The 13,162-nt window shown below is 35.9% G+C and overlaps 2 protein-coding genes across 2 annotated transcripts; both read left to right on the top strand.

The window, feature by feature from the left end:
* Positions 1–863: 863 nt before the first annotated feature.
* Positions 864–3,041, top strand: LOC139840517 (uncharacterized). Its single transcript, XM_071830780.1, has one exon. The coding sequence runs from the start codon at positions 864–866 to the stop codon at positions 3,039–3,041; it is 2,178 nt and encodes a 725-aa protein (XP_071686881.1).
* Positions 3,042–9,087: 6,046 nt separating this feature from the next.
* LOC139839718 (probable protein phosphatase 2C 12) lies at positions 9,088–11,561 on the top strand. Its single transcript, XM_071829856.1, has 9 exons — positions 9,088–9,313; positions 9,430–9,601; positions 9,810–9,963; positions 10,109–10,172; positions 10,300–10,407; positions 10,507–10,632; positions 10,719–10,960; positions 11,129–11,334; positions 11,428–11,561. The coding sequence occupies exons 1-9, from the start codon at positions 9,113–9,115 to the stop codon at positions 11,454–11,456; spliced, it is 1,302 nt and encodes a 433-aa protein (XP_071685957.1). The 5' UTR covers positions 9,088–9,112; the 3' UTR covers positions 11,457–11,561.
* The last annotated feature ends 1,601 nt before the right edge of the window (positions 11,562–13,162 follow it).

The following is a 13,162-nucleotide window of genomic DNA, read 5'->3' as shown; positions in this document are numbered from 1 at the left end:
TCGTTTTTCACAAAACTAATCCCATAATTTTCATTAAAATACAAATCAAACACCTCCCACTTTATGCCTATATTCTAAATTCTAAATTATTATTTATCTCATTACTAAAATCAAAAATACTGAATAATAATACCCACCACGCTTTACCGATTTGTACGCTGCGCTCAAACAGTTGGACCCACAGAGGCCACTACTGTGCTACAATAATTTTTTATTTTTTTTGGTCTCCAACGATAAAAGAAGCAACTTTCGTAAAAGAATCAACCCTTCAATGTTACCAAAAGATGTCAAAAAAAATAAATTCTTTTTTACAAAAAAATCAATTAACTTTTTTCCCTTTTTTTCTTTTTTTCCTCAACGATAAAAGAGACAACTTTCATAAAATGAACAATCCTTCAATGCTACCAAAAGATGTCGAAAAACATTCTTTTTTACAAAATAGATCAACTAACTTTTTTTAAAGGAAAAAAAACCCGAACGCTAAAAGAAGTAACTTTCACAAAAGGAACAACCCTTCAATGTTAGATGTCGAATTTTTTTTTTTTTACAAAATAGATCAAGACTTTTTTCTTAACTCGCACTCAAAACGGAGTCCACGGCGCGAAGCGAGGGCTCCACAACTAGTTAGTACTACGTATTATTATATAATAAACATTTTATAGGAGACGTATATAAAAGAAAGGCTTGTTTAGGTGTTCGAGCTCGATTTTGTTTACATAATCAAACTCGGGTGCGTTAAGATTGGGTCAATTGATTTTAGTAAGCGAAGCAAATCTAGGTAAATCGAGCTCTAGTATTTTATTTTGAGACAAAATATTAGATATAGAAGTTTAATATTGAATTTCTTTCCTCAACAAGTATAAATGCATCTATCCATAGAAAACTTGGTAGTCACTGTCGTGTTTTATGCAAGAGAAATAATAAACGAAAAAAGAGAAGATGCCAGAGAAATAATAAACGAAAAGAGAGAAAACGAAAAGAGAGAAGCAGATGGGATGGCAAAAAAGAACAAAAACCGGGTTCTCTACATCACAGAAGAAGACAGGGACAAAAAGGTAGTTTATGCTGATATAGATAAAGATAACGTCGAACTAATGCAAAAGTCACTGCTCGGAGAAGTCAAGAAATTGGAGTATCTAGAACAATTCGGGGAAATATGTGCGGCTGAAGGACTTGATAGGTTCACCATCAAATACCTTGGTGGTTTCACTTTATTGTTAACGTTCGAAAATTCTGCAACTGCTACCAAAATTGTAGAAGACAAAAACCATTTTATCCACTCTTGGTTAAATGAAGTCAAATTATGGGACAAATTGCATAGGAACGCTGGAAGATTAACATGGTTGAGTGTGGTAGGGGTCCCAAAAGAATGCTGGAACATCAAAACATTCAAGTCTATCGTTTTCTGGTGGGGGCCAGCAATTGACACTTTCAATTGTGAATTCAAAGGAAACCAAAGTCTGATTATAGGCAAAGTCCTAGTTCACACTAAATGCCACGAAAGAATCAATGGACAGGTTAAAGTTATTGTCGACAACAAAGAGGTTTACGTTCAAGTGGTGGAAGAAACAGATGATATAGTGGAAATAGAGATGGAGGTTGAAAAGCCCTCAAACTGGGATGATGAAAGAAAGTCAGTCGAGAATTTGTCAGACGGCGAATCCTTTATGAACGATGGTGGATCCTTAAAAAATATCCTTGATGAGGAAGAAGAAGCTCATTCAGGAGAAAGTGATTATGATTCAGATGATTTTAATGTTAACAATCTTGATCGGAACTTAGAACGCGAATTCAACAATCATAGTGATGGTGATGATGAAGTCTACGGCTACCGGAATCCCCCAGTTTCCGGTGATAATTCAAACAGTCAGATGCACGTTGGGAAAACAAAAAGTCGCCTTTCCTCGGGTAACTCAAGGCGCATGGAAACTGGTCAGACATTCTCTGACAATTTCGAGGTAACACATATTCCCAGAGTCATGGTACACAACCCTTTCGAGGTATTAGCCCCAAACCTAAACCCTAATAATGACGTGGACATAACCTACCCTAATAATGATGTGGACTCACCCAACCGTTTTAATATTTCCTTAAATCCACCGGCAATTAATGCCAACCATAAACCCACTTCACCCAGGCCCATCACAACAAGCCCAACCCAAGAAATCCCTTGCAACACTCATCGAAGGCCCACCACCCCCATACAATCCCCAAGCCCATTACAACCCCTCAACCTAAACAAACCCAATTCACCCAAATCTCACAATCGCCCAACCACCCCCATTCAACTTTCAAGCCCAACACAAAACATCCTAAATGAGCGCAACCATCAAACAACTCATAACACTAGCCCAACAATTACCCCCACACATATCTTTGAACCCACAAAAAAACTTTCCACTCCACAGCTCAATTCGGGTAAACCTATCGATCCATCTCCATCCCCAGATCAAAACTCAAAATCGCCTATCCCTATCCCTAAACCACAATCCCCAATCATTCCTTCTACCGGAGATACTTCATATCACAAAGTTCCATCTCAATACCCAAATCCTATCGATAACAATACACCAACACAGTCATCTATTCCTGATACCTTCGTTGTTGATGAATCCCAAAATCTCGATGTTACAGAAAAACTCGTCAAATCTAAAACCGCTACGAAACAAACTCCCATCCACCTCAAACCCTCCAACCATTCACTACCAAATTTCAAACACACCGACAGACCTAAACCAAAGAAATCCAACACCACAACAGGAACCTCACACCAATCTAAAAGCACGACTGGTCCAACTCCAAAGTGGTCAGGAACATCAAAAATTCTTCAGTTCAAACACCTAGCTCGTAGTGCTCACAAGAAACGGCCTCAGATCAAGACAAAGAAAAGTAGACCCCCATTGGTACAATCAGTTAATAATAAATCGAAATCAAATAACACCTCCAAAACGCACAAAGTTGGTTCAAACACATCATCTACAAGCGTCGATTTCAAAGAATTGGGGGAGAAGATTGGGGTCAAATGGACAGTTAAATATTAACTGTTTAAATTATAACCCTCGTTTAGTCATCGTTTAATGATTGTATTGTCACTAAATATTCGTGGAATCGGTGTTGATGGTAAAGCCAGGTGGTTAAAGCAACTTTGTCATAAGGAAAGACCGGTCATTCTCATGTTACAGGAAACTAAGTGTGGACAGTTAAATGATTCGTGGTTGGAATATATTTGGGGATCACCCGAATTCAAATATATTCAAAAATATTCACAAGGTCAATCAGGAGGTATATTACTAATCTGGAACCCCAATGTTTTTGATGTTAATGATGCAATCGAGGGTGAATTTTTTCTCGCAATCAAAGGACATTTATTTGGCTATGACTCTGAAATTGCCATAATAAATGTTTATGGCCCTCACTCCACGGAGAAAAAAGTTAGATTCTGGGGTGAATTAGAAAGGCTGATAAACTACAAAGACATGCCATGGCTAGTTGGGGGTGATTTTAATGAAGTAAGGTCAGTCCATGAACGACTTAACAGCGATTTCAATAGTGGTTGGGCCGATCGTTTCAATCAATTCATTGATAACTCTAGTCTCATTGAAGTCCCACTCGGGGGTAAGAAGTTCACTCGCATATGTGATAACGGGTTAAAATTCAGTAAACTTGACAGATTTTTAATCTCATGTAAATTTGCTGATTTATTCTCCTGCTTATCCGCCATCACCCTTCCGAAACATCTCTCCGATCATTGCCCTATTGTCCTACGCAACAACCATCGTGATTTCGGTCCTAAACCTATTCGAGTTTTCAAAGAATGGTTAACTATGGAAGGTGCCGAAGAAGCTATAATCAATGCTTGGGCAATACCCGTGACATCCACTCGGCCGGACTGTATTTTTCGCGACAAAATGAAAAATGTCAAAAGTGAATTAAAAAAGCTCAGCTCCTGTTTTCACGATTTGGATGTACAAATTGAAAATCATTCTAAGGCCATAGAACAATGGGGAGTTACATGTGAAAACAGGCCGCTCACTGATGACGAAAGGAAAATTTGGATGGAAGAAAAAAAGCAACTCTTATCGAAAGAAAAAACAAGAACAAATATGCTAAAGCAGAAAGCCCGAATTAAATGGACATTAGAAGGAGATGAGAATTCCAAGTTTTTTCATAATTACATTAAAAGAAGGAACAATAAGAACGAAATACGTGGGTTAATGATCGAAGGTTATTGGAACGAAGATCCTAACGACATGAAAATAGAAGTATTCAACTATTTCTCCAAGATCTTTAAAAGGACAGATTCAAACGTCCACGTCTCCCTCGATTTCGAAGTTAACCGAATATCCAACATCGAAAATGCACTTCTTGAAGACAGATTCTCCGAAACAGAAATATGGGAGGCAATAAAAAGCTGTAGTGGCTCGAAGGCGCCGGGACCGGATGGTTTCACTATGAAATTTTATAAAACATATTGGTGGCTATTTAGTAACGACCTAATGAAGGTGTTTGATCGGTTTTGGAGTAATTCAAGAATCTCGATGGGATGCAACTCAACTTTCATTACATTAATCCCGAAAAACCAAAATCCAATCGGTCTCGGAGAATACCGACCCATAAGTTTGATTAGTAGCATGTACAAAGTCATGGCCAAAGTACTCTCGAAAAGATTAGCAGGTGTGATTCATAAGGTAATTGGAGTTGAGCAAAGCGCTTTCTTGAAAGGCCGTTACATTCTCGATGGCGTCCTCATTGCTAACGAAACGATTGATTTTCTTAAAAGAGAAAAGAAAAGAGGGTTCCTTTTTAAGGTAGATTTTGAAAAAGCGTTCGATCGTATTAAGTGGGATTACATTTTCGAAGTAATGAAGTGTCTCGGCTTTGGCAACAAGTGGATCAACTGGATCAAAGCTTGCCTCACATCTGCCTCCATCTCCATATTAGTTAACGGCTCCCCGACTAAAGAATTCAAACCGGAGATGGGAGTGCGACAAGGCGATCCGCTATCTCCTTTTATCTTCATCATTGCAGCCGAGGGTTTAAATATCCTCATTCAAAGAGCAACCGAATGTGGTGTCTTGAAAGGTATTAAAGTCGGCCAGGAAAAGATTGAGATTTCGCATCTACAATATGCGGATGACATGCTACTTTTTGGTGAATGGTCACGAAGCAACCTCTCTAATCTCATGAAAATTCTGTCGTGTTTTGAAGATATGTCTGGTCTTAAAGTAAATATGTCCAAAAGTCAACTTTTTGGTGTGGGAATTGATATGGCCGAATTAGAGGTTATGGCAGACAGATTTAACTGCTCGACAGGAACATTTCCACTAAATTACCTTGGTATTCCACTTGGTATAAAGATGAATAATACAAAAGCTTGGAAACCGGTAATCGAAAAATTTAAAAAGAGGCTAGCGGATTGGAAAACCAAAACAATTTCGTACGGTGGACGTTTAACTTTAGTTAAGTCGGTACTTAGTAGCCTCCCGTTGTACTTCTTCTCCCTCTTCAAAGCTCCGGCAAGTGTGGTCAAGCTACTCGAATCCTTAAGGTGCAATTTCTTTTGGGGCGGGTCGGGTTCCGAAAGGAAAATCTCATGGGTTAAATGGGACAAAATTTTACTTCCATATGAAAAGGGCGGGCTAAATATTGGGTCGTTGGGTGCAAAAAATCTAGCACTCTTAGGGAAATGGGTGTGGCGTTTCAAATCTCACCCCAATTCCCTTTGGATTCAAATTATTTCAAGTATTTATGGGCCGGGTGGGGGGTTGGGAGAATCTAACATTTCTTCTAGTTTCAAAGGTGGCACCACTTGGTTACAAATTGTGAAGACAGCCTTCGTGATAGATGATTTGGGTGTAAGTTTTTCAAATTCATTTGTCAAGGAGATTGGTGATGGAAGCACTATAAAGTTTTGGTTAGATAATTGGATCGGAAACACAACCCTCAAAGCTTCTTTCAATCGGCTATATGCACTAGAAGCAGATAAAAATGCTACGGTGCAAAACAGGTTGAAACTCATTAATGGGCAGGTTGTAGGCGAGTGGAATTGGATCAGGAATCTTCGTGGAAGGGCAATTGGTGATCTTCAAGACCTGATGAAAACAGTCGAAGGAATTCAGCTCCATCAAACCGAAAGTGATAAGTGGAAATGGTTACTCAGCATCGATGGTTTGTTCTCAACCAAACAATTAACATTCCTAATTGATGAAAAAAGGCTACCGATTCCAAGCAATCCCCAGGTACTTGCACGCAATAAATCAATTCCCCAAAAAGTATGGATCTTTGCATGGAAAGCAAACCAAAAACGTCTACCGGTTCGGGTAGAACTTGACAAACGAGGCCTAGATTTACACACAATTCTATGCCCCATTTGTTCAAACGTTTCCGAATCGGTTGACCATAGCCTTTTCAATTGCAACAATGTAAAAAGGGTATGGGAACTCTTCTTAAAATGGTGGAATCTCTCGGAAGACAAACTTCGTGATCTTGAACCAATTAAAGAGGACTCGTGTTTTTCAAATCTTACATCGCAAGGAAAACTCGTGTGGGGTGGTGCAAAATGGTCTTGTGCTTATTGCATTTGGAAAGCTAGGAACAAGTTGGTTTTCCAAAGAAAAAATTGGAATGCATCAAGTATCTTATCGGAAGCACAATGTCTAAGTTTCGAATGGATCTCTCGTCGGCTAAAGAAAACAAGTCTCGAATGGCACCAATGGTTAATCAATCCTTCATTCTTCATTAACCGTACGGGTGTAGGTTGATTAGATATTCATATTATCTCAATTGTATATAATAGTTTAGGTGCATAGGCTCGTGGTATAAAACTTTGGCACAGGTCGTTGGACTTTATCATTGTAATCGTTTGTTTGTTTATATATATATAACCAAGTTTGCCTTGAAAAAAAAAAAACTGTCGTGTTTTATACATCAAACACACGCAAAACAATTTTTTTTTTCTTCTTTGAATAACTTGGTAGTGAAAATCAACGTTCATTGTTCCAAATTGTACGTAACGTACATATGCTTATCCTGGTTATCCGGAAGAATTGGTCATTTTGCAATGTACGTGTTATAGTTATATTAAGTTTTACAGCTGGTGTCCTATTAAAATTACCAAATCAATCTACATTAAGCTTCCAATATAAGTATAATCATTGTCTATTGGCACACATTAACTTGTCGTTGAGATCTTTATTTATGCAGGATTGGCTATTGTTATTGTTAGTATTCGTTCGTAATTGTTATCCTTCATGCTTGATGCTTGCATAAACCGTTGATGGCTATTGACTAATGGTTGTCCCCAAATTCACATTCTTTAAAGTTTCCGACGAGAAGAGCTTCAAGTGTGTATACTATTATGAACGTGGAACTAAGGTCAGAAATATATAATGTAGTATCTAGTTAAAGTTTATTTATAAACATAAAATGAAAAATTACACTATCATGTCAACAAACGAAAATATGGGGAAACTTTATTTTATAAAATTATGTCTCAAATCTTCTAATTTACACTTCTATTATAAAAAGAGATGATTTTTTCTATTCTATGTTAGCTTGGAAATATCAAATATGTTACTCAGAAGTACGCGTTCTAACTATATTATCTCGTAATCAATTATGACTTTTTCTCAAGCCAAACCAAAATGACTGCTTGCAATGTTATAAAATTACGCCGACTAGTCCCCGACTAGTCCCCGACTAGTCAGAATTAGGGACTAGTCCGACCCAACTAGACTCAAGTTGGTCAAAGTTGTTGTTCAACATTTGTCAAATTTAGTTAATGAGTAAAAAATGCCCAAAAGTCAAATTTAGTCGGTTAAATCAGTTAAATTGATCAGAATCCTATATAATTTAGTCAAAATTGGTCAAAATCAAACTTGATAAACGATCCGATCAATCCCTACAAAGTTTCACCTTGCTATTTTTGTCTGACTAATGACTTTTACAACTTTGACTGCTTGTGAGACTTGAGTTTGAATCTCTTGTTAACATCAGGACGGCAAGTATCAGACATGCCTATGATTATTACTCGTATTATTTATATCACCCTATTAAATTAACGTATCATTAAAATAAACTACCATTCAAACATTTTTGTAAATTAAGTAAAATTTTAATTTTCCTAGTAACAATATTTAATCATGACTATTTTTTGAATTTGATAAGTGTAATAATTCTAGTAGGCTGATAAATATAGATATAGATTATAGATTATTGATGTTATAATAAAAGTGGAAAGGGTTTTGTTGATTAAAAGTAAAAATAAAAAGAAAATACCACTCACAGAGCATTGACAGCTCAGCTCGGAGCCGGCTTTTTAAAACCGAAAACGGTGCGTTCGCACATGATTGATCAAAAACATTAAAATTAATCAACAAAATTCATCACAGTTTAAAACGAAAAAAAAAAAAAACAAAACAAAATCAAGAAATAATCACAAATCCATTTGCATTTTCTTCTTTCTGTCGCGGAATTTTGAGAATCTAATCACATTATCGTTATATTCTTTTGAGTTTTTTTGTCAGCAATAATTAATCGAACCCGCAATTGCAGCTTCATTATCTACAAGCAATTTTTGTATGTAACTCATTTATTATACGTTTGTTATGCATTTCGTGTGATTCATTTAATTAGCTACATTGTTCGTTAATTAGGTTTTCTTGCTTCAATTTATGCATCATTTGTGTTTAATTAGATGAATTTATACAGGAAGCTTAATCCGTGTTTGATTTGTAAATTAATACGTTCACATGTTGATTATTTCGTAACCGTATTTTGTTGATTTCGAGCCTCATGTTAAATTGTGTTTAATTTGTTCATTATATAAATATGAAATATGAATTTGAATTATGACGTATACAGTTTGTTAATTTCGGCTGTTAAAAAAAAAAAAAAAAAAAAAAAAAAAAAAAAAAAAAAAAACTTTTTGTTATTTTCGAGTCTAAAGCTAAAGCCGTGTTTATTTGTTTTGATTCTAGTGTGCTTTGTAGGCCTTTGTTGAGTATCTAATGAAACAGCAGATTGAAAGATTGAAATAGTTGATATATATCGTGTATATTGTATATATATTCGTATATATATAAAAAACTGGATATTGGAAGGGTCCGAGGAAATGTCCTCTCATAAAGGTGATCATCAATCGGTCCCATTATCGGTGTTATTGAAGCGCGAATCAGCGAATGAGAAGATTGAGAGACCGGATATAGTTAGTGGTCAAGCAAACCAATCCAAGAAAGGAGAAGATTTTACGTTTATTAAAAGTGAATGCCAACGCGTGTTAGGTGATGACGTTACTACGTATTCTGTATTCGGGGTATGTTCTTTAAATACATTGTTGATCAGTGCATTGATTTATGGTTTTTTATTTTATTATCATTATCTTTTTTGAACTGGCCAGTATCATCTGATATACCAAACTTGTATGTGTAGGTACTTGATGGCCATAACGGGTCTGCAGCAGCTATATATACGAAAGAGAACCTTTTAAGCAACGTTTTGCGTGCTATTCCTCCAAATCTTAACAGAAATGAATGGATCGCAGCGTTGCCTAGGGCTTTGGTAGCCGGTTTTGTGAAAACAGATAAAGATTTTCTAGAAAAAGGTATATAATCCTGTTTATGGTGTCATGAATTATAACTTATAACTTTATGTTTTACATCATCCAGCTCGAATCTTTTACTTGATTAGGTTATCCTGATTCACCCTGTTTCAGTATGTAATTGTCATGATTTGTTGTTTTTTTCCAATAGTATTCTGTATGCTATGTTTGCACATATCTTCTAACACGCATGCATGTTGTATGATTGAAGGTCAACTGTCAGGGACAACTGTTACTTTTGTAATTATTGAAGGATTCATTGTTACTGTAGCATCAGTTGGTGATTCGAGGTGTATACTTGAATCTGCAGATGGGAGTCTATATTATCTATCAGCAGATCACAGATTTGAAGACAATTTAGAAGAGTAAGTTAGCAGATCTCAAAGTATTCATTGCTTTATTGGAGCAAATTATAACTTCTAATGTGAATTATGATATATTAATGTCATGAGTTAATTGCTTTAAAAGGTAATTAACTTTGGTAACCATTATGGTGTTCTAACTTGTCAGGACGGAGCGTGTGACTTCAAGTGGTGGTGAGGTTGGTCGTCTGAATACTGGCGGTGGTCAACAGGTATGCTGATTTGAAGTTGCAGTCTTGACTTGTTTGTTTATTTATATTCATTTCTATGTTCACATAATTAATTATCTGTATAATTGAAGTATACATATAATAATTGAGATTTTTATATTTTTGGCAGATTGGTCCTTTGAGATGTTGGCCAGGTGGATTGTGTCTTTCCAGATCTATTGGAGATCTAGACGTTGGGGAGTTCATAGTTCCCGTTCCTTATGTTAAGCAAGTTAAGGTCAGTTATTTTTTTGGACAACTTTGACCCGTCTAAGATAAAACATAACCCAAGTTGACTCGTATACAACTAACAGTGTGAAAATCGCCTAATTTGCAGGTTTCTTCTGGTGGTGGAAGGCTAATAATTGCAAGCGATGGTGTATGGGATGCTATATCTGCGGAAGCGGCACTAGATTGCTGCCGTGGTATGCCGCCAGATGCAGCAGCTGGACAAGTTGTTAAAGTAAGGGTATTTTATAATGTTTAGCTTCCTATGAATATTTTAATTTGGTCTTATAATTCAATATTATGTAATAATTTAATTTGTAGGAAGCTGTACAACCGAAAGGATTGAAGGATGATACAACGTGCTTGGTGGTCGATATTTTACCTGCAGAGAAAACTAATCCTCCGGTCCCACAACAAAAGAAGATGGCTAAGGGCGTGTTAAAAGTTAAAGCCATGTTTAGGAAAAAGAGTACAGAGACAACGTCTAATAATGGTGAAGAATATATCGAGCCAGATGTGGTGGAGGAGCTGCTAGAAGAAGGATCCGCTAAACTTTCCGAAAGGTGTGTTCTGTATGAGGCAAAATGGGTGGGTTGGTAATGAGTCAAAACGAGTAACCTTTTGTATTACACGTTTAACCTGCAAGAGATGAAAATCACAATCTGAATCAAAACATGATTTGAATAAACCCATTCAAAGGTGTAGAACTAATAGTTTGTATCTTGTTTCAGGTTGCATACAAAATATCCTCTTTGTAACATGTTCAAGTTATTCTCATGTGCCGTGTGCCAAGTTGATATGAAACCCGGGGAGGGTATTTCCGTAAATGCGGGATCATCATGTAATACAAAGAATTCAAGGCCTTGGGATGGTCCTTTTCTTTGCTCAAGCTGCCAACTAAAGAGAGAAGCCATGGAAGGCTTAAATCATCCTCCAAGTACAATCTTTTCTTCAATACACTTGAGATCCTTTACGCTTTTGATCACAGTAATTATAAAACATAAACTAATTCATCTTTTAAAATTGATAGACAAGCGATACAGCAGCGGAAGCGAATAGGAAAAGCTATTTATTTGATCACAGTTATACCCTGCAAGCAATTGCACAACTGGTTCGGAGCTAAGTATATATATGGAAAGATCAGAAGGTGTCTTTCAACAAGTTAAGTTCATTCGAATGAACTGTGAAGATCTTACATATTAGTCTTCCTTATATAATTAGAATTAGAAAGTAGATTTGTATTATTATCTAGTTAAAATCTTCCCCCAACTCCATGTTAATATAAGAAAGAACCCCATCAGTTATGAAAAAAAAAAAAAAAAAAAAAAAAAAAAAAAAAAAACTCAACAGTTTGGTAAATGTTATAATTCAGTAGGCTTATAACTACCTTTAATGGTTATAAGAACAAAGAGAGAAAAAGAGAGAAGAAGGAGAGAAGAAATATTGATATTGATATTTCAAGAGAAATGGTGCACCTTAAATGGTTACCATACATGTCTATTTATAGTATAAAATATTACTATGCAAGAAATATAATAATAATAAAATTAACATCCAATCTAGATATTTTATAACACAATCTAGATATTTTATAACACTCCCTCTTGGATGACAATTTTATTAGAGAATAACTAGTACTGTCTCGTTAAAAACCTTGCTAAAGAAAACTCATTGGGATAAAACTTTAGCTAAGGGAAAAAGAGTGCAGCATAAAGTTGACTCCCCCTCAAGTAGGCAACGCCTGAGTTGTTACATCTTCTGAACATGCCTCATGCCAATATTATGAACGTGTGTTCTGAAAATAGCAGTTAGCAGTGCTTTGGTATAAAGATCAGCAGAGTTGTTGATTGAACGTATCTCATTTTAATCTGGTTGTCTTTTACGATATCTTGAGTATATGAGAAAAATCTGAGGTTTTCATCTGAAACTGTATCATCTAAATCTTTTATGTACAAGTTTGGCCCTCGTGATTTGTCTACAGTCTCCTTCATGGTTTGTTCAAACCGTTGTTTCAGTTCCTATTCTCTTTCAGTCTTTTTCTGAGCCTTACCAATATACCATTCTTTTCCATCAAACTTATGACCGTTAAGACCGTTTATAGCTTTAGCGCCTCGTCAGCATTTATGTTTTGTTCTGTCATTTTTGATACTCTTCTTTCATTTGTATTATGTAAGCTGTATTATCTTCATAGATAGTTGTTACGCTTTTATAGCGTTCTAGTCCACAAGAATCAATAATGATTTGTATCATTGATCTTAACTAAAATCATTCCCGAGTAGCTTCATGTAATGCAATCACTTCGGCATGATTTGATGATGTTGCAACAAGTGTTTGTTTTGAGAACGTCATGATATTGCGGTGCCTCCATTTAGGAATACATATCCAGTTTGAGATTTAGCTTTATGTAGATCGGATAAATAATCTGCATCTGTATAACCAAACAAATCTTGTTTCGAGTTGTTAGAATAAAATAATTATAAATCAGTAGTTCCCCGAAGGTATCAAACTATTTGTTTGATCCCATTCCAATGTCTTTTGGTAGGGGCTGAGCTGAACCTTGTCAACAAATTAACTGCAAAAGAAATGTCAGATCTTGTATAATCTATAAGATACATAAGAACCTCAATTGCACTAAAATATAGAACTTCCGATCTGTTAAAATTTTCATGATCTTCGCAGGGATGAAATAGATCAGTGTCAATATTGAGTGATCTAACAACAATGAGTTTGTCTTTAAAAAAAATGTTTTAAAATCTTTTCGGTAT

This window comes from Rutidosis leptorrhynchoides, chromosome 4, assembly GCF_046630445.1.
Source record: "Rutidosis leptorrhynchoides isolate AG116_Rl617_1_P2 chromosome 4, CSIRO_AGI_Rlap_v1, whole genome shotgun sequence".
NCBI lineage: Eukaryota > Viridiplantae > Streptophyta > Magnoliopsida > Asterales > Asteraceae > Rutidosis > Rutidosis leptorrhynchoides.
Note: the sequence above shows the minus strand (reverse complement) of the source record. Positions and strands in the feature narration are given on the sequence as shown.

What these genes read in the sequence shown, in the direction of transcription:
- LOC139840517 (XM_071830780.1), top strand. Translation starts at nt 864, where the DNA reads ATGCATCTATCCATAGAAAACTTGGTAGTCACTGTCGTGTTTTATGCA.
- LOC139839718 (XM_071829856.1), top strand. Translation starts at nt 9,113, where the DNA reads ATGTCCTCTCATAAAGGTGATCATCAATCGGTCCCATTATCGGTGTTA. An exon ending in TTTGAAGACAATTTAGAAGA is followed by an intron (nt 9,964 to 10,108) that starts GTAAGTTAGCAG and finishes CTAACTTGTCAG; the next exon opens with GACGGAGCGTGTGACTTCAA. An exon ending in TCCGCTAAACTTTCCGAAAG is followed by an intron (nt 10,961 to 11,128) that starts GTGTGTTCTGTA and finishes ATCTTGTTTCAG; the next exon opens with GTTGCATACAAAATATCCTC.